Source organism: Artemia franciscana, chromosome 4 (assembly GCF_032884065.1).
Source record: "Artemia franciscana chromosome 4, ASM3288406v1, whole genome shotgun sequence".
NCBI lineage: Eukaryota > Metazoa > Arthropoda > Branchiopoda > Anostraca > Artemiidae > Artemia > Artemia franciscana.
This window is the reverse complement of record NC_088866.1, coordinates 37,829,053-37,852,606: the sequence shown is the minus strand read 5'-3', so window position 1 is coordinate 37,852,606 and position 23,554 is coordinate 37,829,053. Positions and strand designations below refer to the sequence as shown.

Genomic DNA, 23,554 nt, shown 5'->3' with positions numbered 1-23,554 from the left:
ATTAAATAGGCTTGGCTATAAGATTGTAGTCAGCCCACCCCAACTATCTACATCAGGTCCAAGATTAAGAACCTACTGTCCTTGTTTAGGGATGATACATTTTAGTCAAAACATTTGCCCAAGGTTACACACTGTCAAAGTACTGGAGTTTTTACTCTAAACCCTCTTTCATGTAGTAGATATAATCTGGCTGTTCTAGTCAATTAAACACACTACCTCTCCCACCGCTCATAGTCGTCATAATGAGCTCTGTAGTATGTTCTACCTTCTCCCTAATCGTCCTCACGGATGACTTTTACAAAGTTACCAACTGCAAACCAAATTAAAACTAAATTCACATTTCTTTTCACTATCTCACCCAAGAGAACTGTCTGAGTTATCATCAACAGTTACTGTCTGAATCTTATCAGTTTCATTTTCACCCTCAGTGCTGTCTTCTCACCTTATCTCTTCACAGGCTGCTCCTTTGTTTTTTTTTTTGCTTTTGTTGCTTCAAGTTTTGCTTTTACACCTCTTCTTTGCCTTCATTGTAGTAAAGACAGCTTCAATCTTGACTTTCACCGATGTATCAGAGAGCACTTTTGTTCTGCTTTCCTTTCTTCCTTAAACCGTTTTGTCATTGTACTTGCTCAGGTCTGACTATCCTACTTCACAGTGGCTACAAAATCACAGGGCTTACTGAAAGCATTGAGTTAGAGGATGGCAGTACAGCTAGGGACGGGGTTGGAACCTCTGATGAGCCTGGCACTTTGCAACCAGCTTCATGGGCTAAAAAACATTTTGGTTGGTCTGTATTTAAGGGTCCAAGCTCTTCATTGTCAAAACAATCGAGTTAAAAGGGGACATATCTTCCAAATCTCTTCTAGATGTTTGATGGTATGAAAGCAAAGGAAAAGATTTTTCTACCAGCCAAGCCTCGATGTAAATGGTGACAGTTCTTCTCGATGGCGAAGGTTGCTCGATAAAAAAAATTACTAAGAATTTTGATAATTGATTCCGTTAAAAATACATAGCTGTTAGAAATTTCAACTATTATACAAGGGTTCTGAAATGCCCCAGCCATTTTGTTTCTACCAGATTTCTACTTCTCTACTTCTCTTGACGAATAACGACGAAGACCAGCGTCCTGCCAGCGGCTGGTGAAGTTTCTTACTCATGAATAGGCCCAAATCTGACGTAAACTAAAGCTGGCATTTGAGAAAGACTGATCAAAACAAAAATGTTTGCGGTCAACAATGATCGCACCAGCGGCACGCAGCTGCTATTTCTTGCCCCCACCACCGCCAGCCTTCCCTTATCGACACGGCGCCGGGCTCTAGTTGTATAATAGAAATCTCAAAAACAAAAATTCAAAAAGACAAGGAAGCGCCACTTAGCAAGGGGGGCTGGCACCCCCGGCCCCTCTATGGGCACCCATCCTATGGCACGGACAGATGGTGCTATTAAAAGAGTCTCATCACGAAGAGCAACTTATAGTATGTTTAATAGACGAAAAGAACCTTCGACAGTCTTTTCCTAGGTTTGTTCTGTACGTAAGAGCTCGAGCTCCGCTAACGGGTGAACTAAATTAAGGAGCATTTGCAGGAGCTGTGGACGAACTCTGCTAGATCGTATTTCAGAAGCACTAAATTTCAAAATTTTTATTCATATTACTCCCACATTAATAAAAGTATATTGATAACTTGCCTCGGTAATTGTTCCTTGATTAAGCACAGCAATTAGATCTGCATTGCGTATGGAGGAAAGACGATGAGCAATGACTATCACGGTTCTTCCTTTTATTGCTGTATCTAAAGCTTCTTGAACTTGCCGCTCAGATTCTGAATCCAATGCACTATAAATGGGAAAACATAGCGACTTGCAAACAAATTTGGTTATGCTAAAAGTATTTTATTAGATACGCAAAAGCATAAAACCACTAACGACTAAAAACAAAGAGCAAGAGTAAGAGTCGAGTTAGTTTTTCAGAACAAAAAGAAAAAAAAATTAGGCCATTTTCAAGAATGGCACATTGGATTTTATTCTTCTAATTAAAATGGCGAATACAAGGAAACGGTTAGATAGACATAGTACCATTAGATCTCGTCTAAGACACAAAGCAACGATAAGCTCTTCTGCGGAGGTGCCTTATTCAAAACCCTCCAAATAAAAAAAAAAAATAACTATAATGGACGTCTTACGTTTTGGTGTCAGTCGTCGTAATTTAAACTTTACTCCGCTAATAGTTCTGTTTTTTAAAATTTTAGTGTTAATTTTTTTTTCATTTAGTTTCCGCAACTATTTTGACAATGTATCAATTCCAAATGTAATTAAAATATATATTTATAATTCCAATTCAAGCCCTGCCATTTGAAACCAAATTAAGTCATTCTAATTCACACAAGCATTACCGAACGCGATCGCAATTTTACAAAATAAGAGGTTGCCAATTTATATGACAATGAAAGAAAATATTTGATCGAGGAGTAATATTAGGAGAAAAACCCAACAAAATATTAATCTAAAATATAACATGCAGTAACACTCAAAATTTGCCCTACCCGAATTGAATTAGCGCGAATCAGAATATAAAAATCGGCTAGTCGTAATTTGCTTGTAATTACGCGTAATTGTTGTCGGTAAGAGAGAAGGAATTTTTTGGGAAAGTTTAGGCTGGTAGCTAGTTCCTACTTTTGCCCTATGTGTTGATAATATGAAAAAAACTTCGTTTTCTTAAAGAGTTAAAGAGGCTGCGTCCCAAAGTCGAACCTTAAAACGTACAGGAATTAGGAGAGGCAGTTGGGGGGCTGCCGCCCCCCCCAACCCCCCGCTTTTAAAGACTCTTTTGTACAGGTTTTTGTTGTGGGGGACTACCGCCCCCCTAACCCCCCGCTCTTGGCTTCGGAAAGGCCCTCTTTTAATTAACAAAACCAAAAACCTGTACAAAAGAGTCTTTAAAAGCGGGGGGTTTGGGGGGCGGCAGCCCCCCAACTGCCTCTCCTAATTCCTGTACGTTTTAAGGTTCGACTTTGGGACGCAGCCTCTTTAACTCTTTAAGAAAACGAAGTTTTTTTCATATTATTTCTGTACGTTTTTCTACAATCCATGGTGGATGTAATTTAATAATTCCTGTACTCCTCGTACAGGAATTAGGACTGCCTCTCCTAATTCCTGTACGTTTTAAGGTTCGACTTTGGGACGCAGCCTCTTTAACTCTTTAAGAAAACGAGGTTTTTTTCATATTTTGTGAAAAAAACCGCCCGATAAGGGACTTGAACCCTTGACCTTAGAATTAAAAGTCCCACGCTCTACCGACTGAGCTAACCGGGCATGTTTGAAGTCGAAATACCTGCATGTGTATAAATATAACTTTTAAGAATTTCAAAAATTAACATGGGCTCTTATGGGGAAATGGGTTTTTCTAAGCTAGAAAATCGGGGGGTTAAGATTTGCCGACGAAACTTTCCAGGAAAACTACTCGGAGAATTCCGCGTCGAATGAGTCTTCGTACACCCAGATCCGATGTCGGCTGTGACCTGTAGGCGTGGCGAAAAAGAAACAAAAGGAGAACATGAAGATTATGTGGCTATGCGTGGTTTCTGGAAAACAGGGAAGGAGTTATCGGATCGAGCTGAAATTTCGCGGATAAGCTCCTGGGCCCTAGGGGACCTTAACTTGTGAATTTCAGCCCAATCGGACAACGTTAAAGGGGGGTGGGGTTGGTGGGTCGAAACTTTCGGCCAGATTTTCCCCATGAAGGAAAAGTCGGAGGGGGATGAAATTTGGCAGGTTTCTTAGTTGGAGCTCGGGCTACGAAATGCATCCCTCCCCATCCCTCTGAAGATCGCTTAACATTGTCGTGGTTCGCCTCTTTAAAGAGGCACGAGTGTGCCTCCTTGATGTGTGAATGAAAACTTATTTCATTTTGTATCCGAGTGTGAAAAGGTGTCTGAATTGCGGAAAGAATGTTTTGGACGGAAGTTTGGGAGTGAATATTGGCTAACTGAGTGGATGGCTGAGAGGAACGCATGTGCTATTAAACAGTTGTCCAAGTTTCTTCGTTTAGGGATTAAACATAAGGAATCGTGTTTGAGTGGATAATTTGTTAGGTGTATTGTTGTTGTATAGTTGTATTCTGTTCCTGAGTTATGTTTGTAGACTGTGTTCTGTGCATTTTGTTGTTCTTTTCATTGTTTTAATTTATAATATCTAAAGTTGTATTTTATTCCTGAGTTTGTTTGTAGACTGTAATATGTACTGCTTTGACCCGCAGGCTTTTTTGCAATAAATCTTATCTATCTCATCTTATACTTCATGGAAAACGAAGTCGTTCAACTAAATCTTCTAGTATGCCAGTGAACTGGCGAAGGAAAGATACGATATCTTTTAATCAGATTGTCTTCATTCGAGGTTAGTATATGATCTCCTTAATTAGACCAAATTAGAACTTTAAAGCTGGACATAATTTTTTATCGTCACATGACCTTTGTTGATTAAATAGCAACATTAGACTAATAATGAGATACTGTTAAAATGGATGCCTTTAAATAGAAAGGAAAAAATTGACGTAAATACTCAAAACTAAAAAAACGAAGAAGATGTAAGGAAAATTAGTAAAAGTAAACGTTTGGAAAAAAAAAGGGGAGAGGACAGAAGAGGAAACAGTTAGAAAAGGAGGACAAAACAGCAATACGATTGATTGGAAAGTTCACTAAAAAAATGAGTTCTAGCGCTAGCATGCTCAAAAGGGAGGCGCTAGCATATTCCTCCATAAATCATCCTCATAAACTTTGAGTACTTTTACAATTTTAGCTCTGTACCACGCCCAACACAGCCAAAATATCTGCCACTCCTAAGAAAACTAAGGCGTTTGAGGAGGCTTGACAGAGAAAGCGTGGCTTTGCTTTGAAGATGAAGATAACTCACCTGATGTGACAGATAGTAACGATAAACTGAAACATAGCAGTTGGAAGAAATAGAGCAACATGGAGATAAATGACGGTGGAAAGCGACAAAAATAGAAACGCAAACAATGAATTTAGCAAACTTGCGGAGCTTACTCCCGGAATTAGCGAAAAATGGTTTTATCCTCACAGGGCTGCTTTTCAAAAGGACCGATACTGCAGAAAACACGAAATAAAACAGTCAGGGAAAAGAATCGATAGTGCAGAAAATAAGGATTGATAGCATCAAAGACACTGGCGAATAAGATTTTTAAAAAGGTGTTACATTAAAGGAAGATTCAATTTAAGACTAGCCCGAAAATTGGAAACAAAATACAAAAGTACGTACAAACCACTGAAATCGGGAAGCTTTTTCACAAGTGTTTTATGCTTTTATTATGCAAAAAGATATCAAGCAAGAGTTATGTTTGTAATATATCTTCAGGCAAGTTAAGTATCACTATCAATCTTCTCCTTACCCAAAATCATCTCTTCACCTTCATTAATGAAGAAGCAGAGATGACTCGTCTAAGCAACTTGGTCTTCTTAACATTATTTTCAGAACTATTTCTGCGAGGGGTTGCCCCCTCTTAAAAATCAAGCATACTAGGTGGCGCATGCCAAGCATGACAAAACTGTTACCTGTATCTTATAACGAGGTACATAATTCTCAACATTACTGTGAAAAATCGTTTCTCAAACACCAAAGAAATATCGCTTCTCGAAAGAAAAATCGTTCTTTGTCCACTTATTTGCGACTTTTTGGAAAGAATTTGATAAATCAAATATCTGCAAATCGATCGAATCTTTACAATGTTAAAAATAGGAAAAAGCACCAGCAAAAAAAAAACATACCTGGTGGCTTCATCTAAAACAAGGATTGGCGGATTTTTAAGAAGGGCTCTGGCAATAGCTATTCGTTGTTTTTGTCCACCAGATACGGCTATCCCCCTTTCCCCAACGACAGTTTCATAGCCCTGAGGAAATGTAGTGATGAATTCGTGGGCGTTTGCAAGCTTTGCAGCTTCAATTACCTATTTAAAAACATACACAGATATTAGTTCATAGGTTTAGAACAGATAAATCAACTTTACACGTACGAAAAGGATACAAATCCTTTCCCAGTTCAGCATCGCTTAGAAATCTTGCGAAGAAATCTTGCGTTTATATTTACGATTCATCATAAACATAAACGAAAGGTGAAATAGAAAATTAAAGTTAAATTAAAGAAATTGGATAAATTAATTTTTTTTTAATTAAATATATTTTCAACTAAAATAAAAAATTTAAATATTCACGAACACCAAACTGCCTTTGCTTCACACAAAAAATGGGGAGATTACGAGTTAATTTTTGAAGATAGTAAATGACACAGTTAATACAACCTAAGCAGGTATTTCGGCAATATATGCAAAAGCCGTCATTAGAAAAATGTAATATCTGTGGAGAGGAGGGATTTTTCGAAGGAGGCGGAGCCAGATTTCCTGGCGTTATTTAGAAAAAACGGTCAGAAATTAGATAAAAAAAACATTTTGTAAACTGTAAGTAAGAAGCAACATTAACTTTAGATGAACTGAAATTATTACGTATATGAGGGGGGTTGCTTCTCCTCAACACCTTGCTCTTTACTCCAAAGTTTGAATTTTGTCCCAATTCTTTAAGAACGACTCCTGAAACAGAAGGTTCCAGCCAGGTGTTGAGGAGAAGCAACCCTCCTCCTATGCGTAATAATTTCTGCTCGTTTTAAGTTTTAATGTTGCTCCTTACTTTCAGTTGAAAATTGTTGTTTTTTTATATTTAATGTTAGTCTAGATCGAAGATAAAAAAATTACTTTCGTCAAAAATGACACATTAAAAGGCTATATTCTTCATGCAAGCACAGCATAAACAATTATATTATCAATACAACACAGTTGAAAAACGCAAGAAACATGATTATTTCGAGAAAAAAAATAGTCAGATAGGATAATCCGAAAAAAATTCACACCTTTAACTGCACTTCAAATTGCATAAATTAAAGCTTGGTTTAAGTAAGAGTGATAATATATTGGCAAAATAGCGCAAACACCCCCACAAGAACTTACCAAGTAATCTTTAAACCTGTATTTAGTGATGTGAATACATTTTAATTATAATCTAATCTATGTTAAAGCGCAACGGGTTACTCTCTTATTAGTTTTCCACTCTCTGCCATATAAGGTTATCATGTGCCACATAACTAACCTCTTGATCACTGGCTTCTGGCCGTCCGTAACGTATATTTTCTAGAACTGATGTCGCAAAAAGTGCTGGTTCTTGATTGATAAAACCAATGGCTTTGCGGCGAAGCCAGGATGGATCCAGATGTTCGATCATATGGCCATCAATCACTATACAACCGTTATCTACATCGTAAAACCTAAATGAATAATTTCTCACTTGATTAGTTCAAACTAGCAACGCATAAACTATTGGATCTAGTGATGGGGGAGAGGATATTTAGAATAGTCCACTTATTGATCGACAGTTATGGTTTTTACATCGATCTAATTTTCTGTAAAATTTAGGCAAATAAAACAATTTATAACATTTACAACAAAAGGAAAGGGGCCAAAATGGATAAATATTTTCTGCTGAAAATTTAGTTCTATCAACATTTGAGGCATGCAAAGACAGCCCGAATATCAAATTTGGAACAGGTACAGAACTCACTCATAAAAAAAAACTATTCCTGCTGGTTTGGAACGAAACACTATATCTTACTTTATTAGAAATAAGAGGGCAGACTAAAAAGTCCGCTCGTTTTCCCTAGAGGAAAGTACAGCCATTTTAAAACGATTCTGAATTTAGTAGAAAACCAATATCACTTGAGCAATTTAGTTAAAGTGACTTCAACTGTTCTTCAAAGCCGGGAAATTCGTTACGGGAATCGTTGCCGGGAAATTTCGTTACGGGAATCGTTGCCGGGAAATTCAGGGTACGTTCGTTTTGTTCCATTAAATAGGTTCGGTTAACCGCTTTCAAATCACGAGCATTAAGAATTCTTTTTAATTAAATAAAAACTGAATTCTAGAATAAATAACAATCAAGTGGCAAAATCAGTGGAAAACTAGCGAAACATGTGATCTCACTTAGCCGAGACGTTAGTATGCCGAAGTCAAAAACGAATGATGACTGGTTTGAGTCTCACTTGGGCCTTTGTTTTGTTTGGGGTGAGGGTTTTGAGGCATTTTCCTGTTTCTGTGATTTTCTGTAAAAGCTTTTCCGAATAAGATCAAAAAAGGGCTACGTACTGTGACGTTACTTATTTCTCCAGACCTTGCGCAAATATCTTTTTTTTTATATATAAGACCCTATGCTATTTATCATTTACTTGGTGAAAAGAGTAGAGCTAAAGCAAAGGACACTATCTGTAGCCTATACTTGTTATCAAATACCAAGTTCTATTTTTCTTAATGACATTCTAATACAATGGGAAAGAACGACTATCGGATGCCTCATTGTTTACGCTAAGAGTTTTTCATTACACAAATATATAAATTCGCTATCCTTTACTTCGTGCTTCAATAAAAAAGTGATAGACTGAAAGCGTGGTCTCATAGCACTGAGATGTAACTTCTTATTGAAATAACCCATCAAGTGATTAATTTCACGTCTTAGTAGGGGGATAGTTAAATATTAGTATAGTATAAGAGATACATCATTAGAATAGAGCAATGCAGTAACTGCATTGCAGTTTCAATATAATGCTGAATTTTAACATTTTTATTAAATATTTTAAATAATATATATCGTGTTATTTTTTAGTCTTCTGCTTCTCCACTTCTTCTCGCTAACAAGTATTAATAATAAAATAAAAAAACAAGTTTTCTCAACTGAAAGTAAGGAGCGATACTAAAACTTAAAACGAATAGAAATTATTCCGTATACGAAAGGGGCTGTCATCTCCTCAACGTCCCGCTCTTTACACTAAAGTTTGAAACTTTGTCGCAGTTCTACTTTTTAGAACAGTAAAAAACTTTAGCGTGAAGAGCAAGACGTTGAGGAGAGGACAGCCCCTTTCATATACGGAATAATTTCTGTTTGTTTTAAGTTTTATTGTTGCTCCTTACTTTCAGTTGAGAAAACTTGTTTTTTTTATTTAATTTCTGAATGTTTTTGAATTAATGTATGTTTTGATTTTGGCTCACCGCACATGAATAATTAGAACGAAATTTGCATTTTTTTTTGCTGCTAAATGGCTTTCTGATAGTTTTGATCTGACGATTTTGATAAAAAATGACGTGGGGGATAAGGCCTAGTTGCCCTTCAATTTTTGGTTACTCGAAAATGCAACTAGAACTTTTAATTTTTTTACGAACGTTTTTATTAATAATAAATATACGTAACTAACAAATTAACTTACATAGCCAACTTCTATATTTGTATATTTTTATTACGTATATGAGGGGGTTCGTCCCCTCGTCAATACCTCGCTCTTTACACTAAAGCTTGAATTTTGTCCCAATTCTTTAAGAATGACCCCTGAATGACAAATGCCGTAGAATAAATAGTTGAAATTACTAAAGATATTTTAGCGCACGGTATTGTGGAGTAGACGAACCCCCTTATATGTGTAATATTTGATGTCCGTTTTAAGTTTTAATGCTGCTCGTTACTTCCAGTTTTGAAAAAAATTATATATTTTCTCATTTTTTTAAATAATGCTAGGAAATCCTGCACCCCCTTTATGGAAATTCTCTTCCCTCATGATAAATTCCTCCATAGAAAGATCCTCTCACTTAATCCCCTTCCCCTACCCACCCCAACACGGAAAGTCCCCCTGAAAACGTCTGTACACTTCATAATAACCATTACTGTATGTAAACAATGGTAAAGGTTTGTAACTTGCAGCCCCTCCCCCGGGGACTGTGGGGGATTAAGTCGTGCCCAAAGACATATTCATTAGGTTTTCGACTACGCTGAACAGAATGGCTGTCTCAAAATTTTGATCCGGTGACTTTGGGAAAAAAGTGCGTAGGAGGGGGACTAGGTGCCCTCCAAATTTTTTGGTGACTTAAAAAGGACATTAGAACTTTTGATTTCCTTTAGAATGAGCCCTCTCGCGACATTCTTGGGCCACTGGGTCGATACGATTACCCCTAAAAAAAAAAAAAAAATAAATAAACACGCATCTGTCATTTGTCTTCTGACAAAAAATACAAAATTCCACATTTTTGTAGATAGGAGCTTGAAACTTCTACAGAAGGGTCCTCTGATACGCTGAATCTGGTGGTGTGATTTTCGTTAAGATTCTATGACTTTTAGGGGGTGTTTCTCCCTATTTTCTAAATGAGACAAATGGTCTCAGGCACATGGGTAAGACTAAACTTGATGAAACTTATATACTTAAAATCAGCATTAAAATGCAATTCTTTTGATGTAACTATTGGTACCAAAATTCCGTCTTTTAGAGTTTCGATTACTATTGAGCCAGGTCGCTCCTTACTACAGTCCGTTACCACGAACTGTTTCATTAGCAGTCATTTTGCGTCTTTCTACCATATAGAAGTGGCAAAGGCCAGTGCTACGCCATATCTCAATATACCCAACATTTCTTACATATCTAACATCATGGTAAGATATATCCTTACCTGATAAAAAAAAGATATATAAAATATCGTTGAACATTAACAGAACACAAATAAACGTCTTTTACCACTGCATATAATGCAAGCAGAATCTAGAATATTGGCATATGGGAAAATTGGCAAGAACTAGAAAGGAAAGTCAAAAGGGCTTCACTCAACGTCACACAACATGAATTTACTGATGAGTGAAAAGCAAAAGATTGTTTTGTGTTATGTGACCGTAAATAAAAACTAGCTAGATTTTTGGAATTTCACTGCATTCGCAACATCAATTCGGATATCAAAGAACCCTTTTTCGCTAATTGATACGAACGAAAAAAGTGAATATACTGAATTTTGGAACTTGCACCTTCAATTATCCTGACAGTCCAATATGGTCGGAAAAAGCAATCATTTAATTTATTTTTCTTCTTAGTTCATTTTTAATTCCTCTTGCGGGCTCGATATTAGACATGTTTTTGGCAGTAACAGAAAATACTTTAAAACTACAACTATCGTAAGTCTTAATGGAATTTGGATATGGTCAGGTTTTAGCATGAATTGACGTAATCAAAACCAAGCAAATTTGAGCAATTAAGCATAAATGTAATTGAAGCTTAGTATGTGTCGATGTTAGAAATCGAGGGGGGGGGGCTAGCTTTATTAATCAAATATCTTTGAACAGACGTCAATATGAAACAACTTTAAATTACGTAACTTCATAGTACCAGAAAATATTTCAAACGTGAAACTATCATAGATCTTAAAGGAATTTGGGCATAGTCAGGCTTTAGCATAAATTGACGTTATCAAACTATTTCAATTTACATAAATTTTTAAAGACATCTCTTTTGTTTTGTTGCGAGGCTTAGCTTAGATTTTGCTTTAAGGTGATATGCTACCTTAAAATCATTTTTCAAACCTCAGCGTTGGCTGATTGTCTCAAAGACACAAGGTCCATTAAAAGCAACTCTTTTATTTTTATTGAATCAAAGAGAGTAAAAATTGAAGCTTATTACACATCAAAGTTAGAAATCGGGGGCTAGTTTTAAAAATCAAACATCTTGGAACAGGAAGCATTATGAAAAGACAATGAAATGCGTAAATTGATAGTACCAGAAAATACTTTAAAATTGAAACTATCATAGATCTCAAAGGAATTGCGATATTGTCAGGTTTTAGCATAAACTGATGTAATCAAAGCCCAGCAATTTGAGCAATTAGGCATACATTAACATAATCAAAAGGACCTGTTTTTTTCTTACATTACTTCCTTTGATGGGGAATATTGTCAAGTAATCCAAAATTCATACAAATTGCCATATTTGATGAAACAGTATTGTTACTATTTTATTGTTAGTGTTGCCTCTTTTATTACCATTGTTAGTGTTTCCAAGAGTATTTAGAAGTTTTTCTTATGAAACATATGATTTATGGTTTTTTGTTGTGCTGTCTCATGATTTAGATTATTTGTGTTAGCTTTCTTGGTGTTTCCAAGTGTATTTTGGAGGTTTTCGTTTGCAACGGATGATTTGGCATGTTTAGTTGGATTGTTTTGTAGTTTATCTTTAATTTTTCCCAGTTGAGGAGTGGCGCCCCTCGAGGAAATTATAGCACTAGTAAACAACACAGCATTCGCACGGGATTCTGATTTTTGGATATTTCGTTTTTGATGGGCGTTTTTGGGCTCAAAAACCTCTTCCTAGTTAATTTATCTACTATCGGCTGCCTCCCCGTAGTAGCATAATATTTGTAGGCATGAATATATAATGAGTCGGAGGTAATAGGTTTGGGACTGTCTGTGCAGGATTTCGACTCTTATTGATAGAAGAGCATCGCCAAGTGCTGAAAACCATGTTGTGACCACGATGGGCCCAGGATTGCACAAAGCCTCCAACCAAACTGGAGGTCCCAGGGACTTCTTGCTGTCCAGTTCTAAGCCAGCTTAAGCGCTTCAGAGTAAACTTGAGAAGATATGTTGGTCCCATCCTGCACATGTATCCGGGATCATTGCTTTTCCTGAGGCTAAAATAATTTCAATGATTTAAAGAACATGAAAATTGGAACTTTGAATGTTACGACGTTAAAAAGTGACTTTTTTATCGACATTTTGACTGACGAATTCAGATGGTTTGAACTGGACTTATTAGGAGTTTCAGAAACTCGTATCCCATGGGCAGGAAGCACAAAATTAGGTGTGATAGAATTTGTTTACTCAGACAGGAAGGATGGGTTATATAGGCAAGGAGTAGAATAAGGAAGCTGCTAAGTCTTGTTTAGCCTGGAAAGGTAATAGTAATAGAATACTTATTGCTCATTTTATGACTAAAAAGTTGAAGGTATCAGTTATAGTAGTATATGTCCCTGTCGAACCAACTGGCGGAGATACTAGTGACTCAGATGAATTTTACTTACGGTTACAGGAGCAAATAGATAGGGTACCAGGTAGAAATAGAGATAATGGTATCCTAGCCTAGGTAAATTTGGTGGAAAAGAAAACAGTAATGGCTACAGAATTTTGCAATTTTATAGGTATAACAATCTAGTTATAACCAATACGGTGTTTGGTCAAATAAAGGCCCATAAGTTGACATGGTATTCACTTGATGGTAAGACAGCAAACCTTATTGATTATGTTATTGCAAACTGAAGACTAGCAGGATCAATACAAGATACTGGGGTATATAGGAGTGTTGTTATTGATGTTAAAAGTAAAGATCACCATCTAGTAGTTTCTAAGGTTAATTTAAAGCTGAAAATTCGGAACGATAACTATATCCCGGGAACTTATGATGTTGGTAGACTCCAGGATGAAAATTTGAGAGAAATTTTCCAGGAACAAAATACTAAACTCGAGAGTTCAAAATTTGACAATGTGGAAGTTAAATGGAATAACTTTAGAAAGACAATTTGTGAAGTTGTTGATGATGTCTTGGTGAAGAAAGTTAAGACTGCAGCTACGAATATTAGTGAAAAAGCTTTAGGTTTAATAGAGAGTAGAAGGGGTTTGTACAAGAATTATCTGAGTGATAGATCATATGAAAACAAAAGGAATACAAAGAAAGTGGAGAAAGCATTAAAATATGAACCAAGGAATGGATAAAATTGCTGAGGATCTGGAAGATGCAGTTAGACGGCATTATAGTAAAATATTATACTGGCATGTTAATGAATTGAGAGGGAGTAGTCAATCCGGGCTAGTCCCAGTTAAAGATAGGAAATGGGCCACAACTCATGACAAGGAAAGAGTTAAAGTGAGATGGGCGGGACATTTTGAAAATGTGCTAAACCGAGATACAGTTGCAGGAAAAGATATGGATGAAAATGAAAAAATTTGTGATACCTTGGATGTGAAGGAAGATTTGTTTTGTGAGGAAGAATTAGCAACAATACTAAAAGGACTAAAAAATGATAAGGCTCCAGGTGCTAATAGTGTGATAAATGAGTTTCTTAAATATGATGTCTCTGAGGTTAGAAATAAGCTACTGAAGATTATGAATATGATATTTGAAAAAGGGAAAGTACCTAATGATTTTAAGAAAACCTTAATTAAACCAATGCATAAGAAAAGTGACAAGAGTGAGTGTCGTAATTATCGAGGCATTAGTCTGGTCTCTGTAGGTAGCAAATTACTGAGTAATATGATACTTTTTAGACAGAGATGATGTAGACAAAGTTTTAAGAGAAGAACATTGCGGTTTTAGAAAAGGTAGAGGATGTATTGACCAAGTTTTCACTCTTAGGTTAATAATTGAGAAGTGCCTTCATTGTCAAACACCTTTGGTCCTTAGTTTTATAGATAATGGGCAAGCATTCGATTCTGTTGATAGAAGAGCATTAGCAAAGGTCCTATCCTTATATGGTATACCAGACAGATACATTAAAGTGATTTGTGCTATGCGCGAGAATAATACTGCTGCGGTTAAGGTAGGAAATGAGGTTAGCAGCTGGTTTTGTATCAAATCAGGAGTGAAACAGGGTTGTGTTGTATCCAACTTTATAGAGATCATTTTGATGGACTTTGTCTTAAGGAGCATAGGAAAGGCAATTGGAGACCACGGAATCAAATGGAGAGGAAAACTCCCCTGGACTTAGATTATGCTGATGATTTAAGCATATTAGATGAAAGTGTGAGCAAAATGAATAATTTTTAGAGCTTTTGCCAGTTCATGGTGCTAGAATAGGTTTAAAATTAATGTTAAGAAGACTAAGTCACTAAGGCTAGGAATAAGTGAAGATGGAAAGGTCATGTTGGGTAACGAAAAGATTGATCAAGTGGGCAGCTTCACTAATCCTTGGTAGTATTATTAGTAAAGACGGTGGGAACAGTGAAGATGTTCAAAGCAGAATAGCCAAGGCTCATGATGAAGGCACAGTGATGACAGTGGTGAAATGTGGCTCTGAAGCATGGGCGCTCCGAAAAGCGGATGAAAATTAACTCGATGCTTTCGATAGAAATTGCGTACGGATTGTTCTGCGTACCTGATTGACTGACCGTATTTCAAACAGTAGGTTGCAAGAAAACTCTGGTTCAGTCCGGCTTTCTAGGGTTGTAATGAAAGAAAGGTTTACATGACTAGGCCACGTTCTGCGGATGAAGGATGACAGATTGACGAAGATTGTCCTTTTCGGCCAACCGTCTGGGGCTAGGCGGGAAGCAGATCATCCTTGTCTGGGGTGGGAGGATGTCATAAATAAAGATTTAAAGGAAATGAGAACTTCCCAGGAGGGAATAAACGGGGAGGCATTGAATAGATTAGGCTGGAGGAGGAGCGTGCGTAGCTGTGTTGGCCTCAGGCGGCTTGCTGCTGCGGTGAGTTATTAGTAGTAGTAGTAGTAGTTCTTATCCTGTTTCCTGGTACAGTTTGTCTGTGTTAGCTTTGTTGCTGTTTCAAAGAGTATTTTGGAGCAAATTGTTTAGTTATGCTGTTTTGTAATTTAGCTTGTTTGTCTTACCATTATTGATGTTTCCAAGTGTATTTAGAAGTTTTTGTTCGGAACGTAAGATTTAGGGTGTTTGGTTGTGTTGTTTTGTGGTTCGAAAAATCATTCTTGAAGCATCAACGCCGGCTGATCGTTTCAAAACATAGGGTCCATTAAAGACATATCTTTTAGAATTTTTTTGTTGTTGCGAGGTTTAGCTTAGATAATGCTTTAAGGTGATATGCTACCTTAAAAATAATTTTTTCAAGCCTCAGCGTTTGTTTATCGACTCAAAAACACAGGGTCCATTAAGGACATCTCTTTTATTTTTGTTGAATCAATGAGGGTGAAAATCGGAATTATAAATGTTAGAGATCGGGGGCTAGCTTTAATAATCAAATATCTTTGAACAGAATTCAGTATGAAAAAGACATTAAATTACAGAAATTGATAGTACCAGAAAATACTCTAAAACTGAAACTATTGTAGATCTTAAAGGAATTTAGACATTGTCAAGTTTTAGTATAAATTGAAGTGATCAAATTATTGCAACTTACATCTAAAACAGCGGTATGAAAAGATATTAAATTCCTTGAAGATCTATGATAGATTTCGTTTTTGTAAGAAATTGTACACTTACGCTGTATCGTGATTTAGCTTGTTCGTGTTAGCATTGTTGGTGTTTCCAAGTATATTTGGAAGTTTTCGTTTGGAACGTAAGATTTAGAGTGTTTAGTTATGTTGTTTCGTTGTTTGGTATGTCTATGTTAGCGTTGTTGATGTTTCTAAGTGAAATTTGAAAGTTTTTGTTTGAAAGATACGATTTACGACATTTACCTGTCATATTTCGTGGTTTAGCTTGTCTGTGTTGGCTTTGTTGATGCTTCTAAGTGTTTGGTTACTATGGGCTTTGGTTTGCACTTTACAAGGTTGCAGCTACTGATGTAAACATGATTCATTTGTTTGTTTGTTTTTTTCATGGAAAATGGGGTACTAGAAAGTACATATTAAAGACACGGTGTTGGATTTCCGACGTTCTTCGAAAAAAAAAAATCTGCTGAAAAATACCCTAAGCCTTAACAAGAAAAAAACCCATCAAACCCTGTAAAGAATTATCCCTTTACGACAGAGGAAGGACGAAACCTATTTGTAACACAGTTTGACAAGTAACACTTTTGATTAGTCCTTAACCAGCTTTATTTGATTTGGGCCTGGAAAAATTAAAACAAACGAACCAGATGACTTTAGTACTGACCCGAAGACTGGAAGAAAATTAGCTTGAGACTTAGGCACCTGACAGTCACGGCAGAACTAAAGCTAAAAAAAAAGTTTGTTGTTTGTATATTTCCCGAATCACATGGAGATATTTGGCTATTTAAATGTGTTTTCTTTTCAACACTTTCTCAGGGATTGGGCTTTCCGGGTCTATTTTTTTTCTCAACAGGGTTCTTCCTATTTTACCTTGTATGTGTTTTAAGTCATTTCAACAACATTCATTATTAAGAAGAACGTACCTTTCAAGTAAAGCTGCAACAGTTGATTTTCCTCCGCCAGATGGTCCAACCAAAGCCACAACCTTCCCCGCAGGAATTTTAAGACTAAAATTATCTAGAGCGTTTTGTTCCTTTCTCGTTGGATAAGAAAATACCACATTGTCGAATTCAATGTTTCCAAATAGCGAATGGAAAGGAATTGAAACTCCTCCACAAATTCTTATTGAAGGACGTAGGTTCAGGTACTGGAATAACATTTTCACTTATTTTACTGGATGAGCATTTCTGAAGTTATAAGACATATTATCACAAAAAAAGTAAATAAAGAAAGCAGCAAAAGAAGAAAAATGATAAAATAGCAAGCAAAAAACATCTCAACCCCCCCCCCCAAAAAAAAAGAAAAAAAATGAATTTTCCGAGGTTTTCAATTTGTCCCCGAGCGGAGAAAACGAATTTCCTTCTTCAACAAACACTTAATGACGATCACAGGTGAGGTTTGACTTCCAAGTATTGGTTCGTTCAACGTCCCTCTCAATATACCATGAAAGTTTCAAATTTACATTCTACGCTATTACAGAGACATTGCTCATAAATCCTTTTGGCAACCTGAATGCACATAGTATGTATTGATTTGCTTCAACACCCCCTCCCCGCCTGAATGTTCCACGTCATTCCCTTAAAATTCCATCTAAATGCTCTGTCATTCCTGAGTTAAAACATCACATATTTTGATTCAGTTCAACACACCTATCATCATTCTCTGAAAGCCCCACTTGAATGTACTTGATCTTTTTAAATATCAAAGGTCAAACATACCCACTCTCCCAATAACAAATACTATAAGTAAACAAAGGACAAATTTCATAGCTTAGAGACCTTAATTTGTTATTGATTATTCTATAATTAATTTATTTGTACAACCAAAAAACTAATTTATTTGTTGTTTAACGTTCTACTATGAAAGGGCATAAAGGAGAAACTTTCAGGAAATGTTGAGGCAGAAAATGAATTAAATCAAAACCACACAATTTGCTTGCAAGTTGTCAAAAGGGCATATCTTAGAAAAGCTTGAAGTAATAAGTTGAGACTTCCAAGGCATGTCGAGGGAAGTATTGAAATAACCAAAACACACTAATCATGGTAACACTATTACTACTCTTACTTGCGACAATTACTACTACAAATGAGGCAGGGAATATTAAGGTTAAACTTATATGAAATATTTAGGGAAATGTTTAACTAAATCCAAAAATACTATATGCATACTGGTAGTCAAAAGAACACATGTGCATTTTCTCAGGAATGGCTAAGAATCGTGAGTTGAAACTTTCAGGGCATATCAAGGGGAAGACTACGCTAACTAAAAAAGGCACTATGCGCATAATACTACAAATAATAATACTACACAATAATACTACTGAGGCTAACGCTATTAAGATGATAATTTCAGGAAATGTTTAGGGGAATGTTGCTCTGAAAGTTTCAGCTGAATCCCCAAAGCCATTTCTGGGATGCTGTTGATACTCTTTTTTGACAATGTGCATGCAGTAAAAGTAGTCATAGTACTTGCAGTAGTAGTTATTAGTAACAGCTGTTGTAGTAGTTGTAGTACCAGCTATTTTAGTAGCAGTAATACTATGCCCATGAGAATTTCTCTATACCCTTGGATTACTTCTTTGGAAGAACTTCTTAGCCTTTGGAATAGTCCAACATCCTCCTCAATATGATCTGAAAGTTTCAACTGAATACCCTAAGCCATTCCTGGGAAAATGCTGATACTCTCTTTTGACAATATGCATGCAAATAGCAGTCACAGTAGTGGTAGTAGATGCCGGTTATCGAAAGAGCGTAACAGCCATACCGCAGAAATAGCTGAAAGCATTAAGTTGAAACTTTCAGTACTTGTTGAGGGGAAAAATCTGAGAGAATTTCAAGTTTAGAATTTCGAAAAACAAAAATCGCAATCTAAGCTTTGAACTATAAGCTATGGAATAATACTAATAGTAATAAAAAAGGAGATTCATAGTGCCATACACTTAGGAAGTTCAGGAAAATAGTCTTTTAATTTGGATTCCTTTTTTTTGTTGCGGAGCTTTTATAGTTTTCTTCCTTTGAGTTTCCTCTTTAAGGAAGTTCTCCTTTCCTGGAATTATCTTTTGCCTTGTACGCTGTAGTCTTATATCCTGAATATTATTAAGGAAATAAAAATTACAGGTAGGTATGCATAAGAGTAACTAGCGTAAAAAAAGAATTTGAAACAACTTACCTCAAAAACTCTAGCCCCAGAACTGGTGAATCTGATATAGTTTCCAAATACCAGTGAAACTTGAGCCATTGATCTTTGCAAGGTTTGTGTAGCTACTAAGAACGCCATTAAATCACCGGCAGACATGCTATTAGTAGCCATTAACTGGCCACCAAGGTAAACCGTTCCTAGTATAAATGAGTTTAAAAAAAGATTTGTCCCAGCCTAAAAAGAAACAGAGCATTAAATATTTTATTTCTTTATTTTTCTGTTAAATTTGTAGCAATTGCATGTGGAACCAGTCATTATTGGAAAATTATTTTAGTCTCATGGTTCATAAGGAATGGTATCAATTGGGAAGTGGGCAATGCACCCCCTATGTTTTAAAATGCTTTTATGCGGGTGATTTCACCGAAAAAGTTTTTTTTTGAAAGAAATAAAAAACGACAAATCTATCCCTTCGCCAAGATTAAGATCCCCCTTCCTCAATTTATATGAATCAGCGTTACTGTTCTCAATTCTTGATCAGCACAATAATGGTTCAAACACATTTTCGTGAGCAGGTCGCGACACATTCAATAGTTTTAAATTTAAAAATAAAAACAGTGAAGTTGAAATATTTCTTTCGCTTAACTTAATCTTCTAAGGCGATGAAAAGGTGTAATTACATTAAGACTGGCTTTCACTGAAATGAGTTCAACATTGACTTAATCCTTCAACCATTACTAGAATTACATTTTTTTCAATATAAATACCATCTTATGTTGTTTGTGTTAAAAACAGCGTTTCCGTATACTGCTGATGTTCTTACTTCCCTTATTAATGTGTGTTTGAAACGGGAAACGTTTCCTGATTGCTTCAAAGTTGATAGGATAACTCCTATTTTTAAAGGCGTTATTAAGAAGGATCTTGGAAATTATCGGCCTATTTTGGTCTTACCTGTTATTTCTCGTGTTCTAGAAAAGTGTATTAACGCTAGAATATATGATCATTTGGAACTGCATAAACTGTTAAATCCAATTCAATTTGGTTTCAGGAAGGGGAAAACTACAGAGAAAGAATTATCATATGTAACTTCGGTAATTAATGGAGCTCTTGATAATAAGCTTAGGGTAGCTGGTTTGTTTTTGGATTTGATACTGTTGACCACCAAATGCTAATGCGAATATGTGAATTTTATGGACTAAGATGGTCTACTTTGGCTTTGCTTTGTGATTACCTCAAAAATAGAGAGCAGTACGTTCACATTAATGGGTTTTCTTCAATTAAAAGTCTTGTTAAATGTGGTGTCCTTCAGGGCTCTATATTAGGTCCTTTTCTTTTTTTATATTTTTATTAATGATCTACCAAATGCAGGATTTAGGGATTAAGTCAATGCTGCACCTTCTGGGTCCAAGATCACTGCATCCTTATTTGCTAATGATGCGGCATTGATGTGTGTTGCTTCACCTGAACAACAACTTGCCTCTACAATTAATGCAGAAAATGACTAAGACATGTATTTGGTTGAAGGTAAAATGGCTTGACCTAAATATAAGTAAGTCAAATTTTGTTATCTTTTCACGACCTCCAAATTATTATTCTTGGATTACGGAAATAGCTTCACCGATTCTGTATTCGTAATACAGAATTATACCATTAGATCATTTTGTGGAATAGAGAACCGGGATTCGGTCAGGTCAATGGTAAAGTATAATTAATATAATGCCCGCAGCTGGATTGCCTGATTTTTATACACTGGTTTTTATGTACAAGCATTATTATCGGTGCCTTCCAGACTGTTTTACAGGAATGTTTCGGGAAAGTTCCAACGTTCATTGTCACGGAACTCGGACAAGTGAAGATATTGAGGTTCCTCGCCTAGTTTCAAGTAGGACTGCTTTTTCAGTTATTTACAGAGGGGCTAAGCTGTGGAATAAGCTTGTCCCAAGTACCAAGGAATTAGCCATTAGTCAATTGAAATCTGAGCTACTTGTGGGGCTGCTCGGTAAGTATACCTTCGAACCAGACTGAGAATAATGGAATTAAAATTGACAATAATTGTTCATTGTTTTTTTTTTTTTTTGCTTCGGGATCATGACATTCTGTTGTTTTATTGTTTATGAATCATTTATGTAAGTTTTTTTCGGTACATGGTTTCACCCTTATGCTTATTATAGATTAAGTTATTTTCTCTTTGTTCTTTATTTTTTTTATTTTTTTTTCTTTTTTGATGGTAACACCCCCTCGCAAGTGACACTTTTGGCGTACTACCGATTGATTTTGTCTCTTTTTTTTATAATAAATTGCTATTACTACTTCTAACAAAAGCAAATCCCCCGATTTCAAATATTTTCCCCTGATTCGTTTAGTTTGTAATTATACATACTAATTAGATAATATCCCTTATATTAATATATAACGTAATTATTATATAGTTCTCTCAATTTGCATGATTCTTCGCTTTCCTTTGATTCTTTATTGGGTGTGTCGTAAATTAAAACCACAATCTTTTGAAGAAGGGGTCCACTTAAATCATTAAGATTAATCTTCTTCTTATTCTTCTTTTTCTTTTGAAATTCTTTAATCTTATCTTTAGGTCTAGTAAATGTTCCTTCATCTATCAAGGTGGGGGTGGTGACTCCTATTTCAAAATTCAGTAAAAGAGATCTCCGATCGTGTCACTCTTATAGACTGATAAATTTTGTTATAATCATTAATGAGTCAATGTCTTCTGGCTCCCCGTTTTATACACGTTTGATTGATATTAAAGGAGCCTTTGACAATAATTAACATGCTTCTGCTCTTTCAGCCCTAATTGGTGGTGGGGTCTCCTTTCTTTGGTTATAGTTCTTAAAAAATCCTGGTATTAGGGGCTTGGATCAAAATTTTTTGCTTCCGATTCATTTTCTAATCCAATTTCTGTTGGTCGTGGAGTTAGACAAAGCGGACTTTTATCCCTTTATATTTTTAAGATAGGCTTGGCGGAGTGTCTTCGTTCACTATCCACCACCTTTATGTCCTGGGGGCGGGAAGTGCCATTTATTGCATACGTTGGTGATATTAATTTGTTGAGTTGTACAACAAAAGTAAAATTGATAATTTTAATATCCTTTCCAGTAAGCTTAAAGGCCTTTCTATCTTTGTTAAAATTGTCAATATTTTCCAATTAATGACAATAACCGACCTGAATTATTTTGTAACAGGAGTACTTCATTTTCGGTTTCCAATAGTTTTTCATCTGGGTTAACTTGTTGCGATTCACCTCGAAGTCAATGCTAATTTTAAATATTCAAGAAAAAATTAGACAGGCAATTGGCTCAATAAAATGACCTCGAGGTATTTATCGTCGTGATATTTTAGGTTATCTTTTTAACGCAGTTCCCCTCCCGCATGTTCTCTATCCCGCCCTTCTTTTTCAAGATTTCAAAATCTGCGATTTTTCTTCAATTCGCGTTTGCTATTTTAAATACTGCAAATTTTTACCACGTTTTACAATTTGTATTAGTAGCACCGAATAAGTTTTGATATTTCAAATTCGAAAGCCGTTCAAAATGGCCACGATTAAGAGGGATAATTTTGTACCATAATTCTAGAAATTTTCTCGTTATTCATAACCCTTTCCCTTTTTTCATAGAATTTAAATCATGCTTGATTTTTTTTTTTCTACATGCTTACTCAGTTATATTATTAAGATGATTTTAGTCCTCAATTTTGAGCGAAATAAATAAAATAAAATATAGGTAACATAATTACATTATAAACAAGATAATTACATTAAACGTCTTGTTTGTCCAAAAAAATGACATTTCTGTTCGTTATTTTTCAAAAATCCCCCAAAATTGACAGAATTTTCAGCATTTTTGGGAATATTTTCTGGATCCATATGTCTCTTGCAACTTTCAATTGAATTAAGAAATTCTGGCATAAATCCAATTCCTATTTCCTGTTTATTTTTTGCAAAACCATATTTTTTACAGGATTGGTATTCTCCTGGTAGACGATCAATACACAGTACCCGGGAGGCTTTTTTAAATAAAATTGCATATACTTGAGTTTTTAGTGCATTAAAAACGTGTTCTCTGCCCCCCCTCCGCCCCAACAAAAATTGAAGCTTTGAATAGACATGGGAAGGATGAAGAGTGTGCGCAGCTGTGTTATATGACATTTTCTCTATAATTACAATCCTCTATATTTTCGTAAATTGGGGCTAGTATTAAAAAAAACTTTCTGTGACTAAGGAATCGCTTATGCAGCTGCCGCAGAAAGTAGTTCATAGATGGGATAAACACAGAAAGTCGATAAAATGCTTCAGGATCATCTGAGACCTTTGCGTCATTATTCCTATACGTTTGTTTTGGAGCTCATAATAGGCACTCTAATGCTGATTTTATGATCTTGACA

General features: G+C 35.8%; 1 protein-coding gene across 5 annotated transcripts in view; it reads right to left on the bottom strand.

Moving 5' to 3' along the window:
* The window catches only part of LOC136026386 (mitochondrial potassium channel ATP-binding subunit-like), a 72,478-nt gene that overhangs the window by 2,137 nt on the left and 46,787 nt on the right, over positions 1-23,554 (bottom strand). For 4 of the 5 annotated variants that reach the window (XM_065702936.1, XM_065702934.1, XM_065702938.1 and 1 more), the window contains exons 8-12: positions 19,193-19,396; positions 16,948-17,171; positions 7,146-7,320; positions 5,778-5,956; positions 1,687-1,834 (exon numbers count right to left, since the gene is read on the bottom strand). In XM_065702936.1, the coding sequence (XP_065559008.1) occupies positions 1,687-1,834; positions 5,778-5,956; positions 7,146-7,320; positions 16,948-17,171; positions 19,193-19,396 (930 nt within the window). The remainder of the gene's footprint in view (positions 1-1,686; positions 1,835-5,777; positions 5,957-7,145; positions 7,321-16,947; positions 17,172-19,192; positions 19,397-23,554) is intronic. The other variant, XR_010617279.1, reaches the window with a different exon arrangement.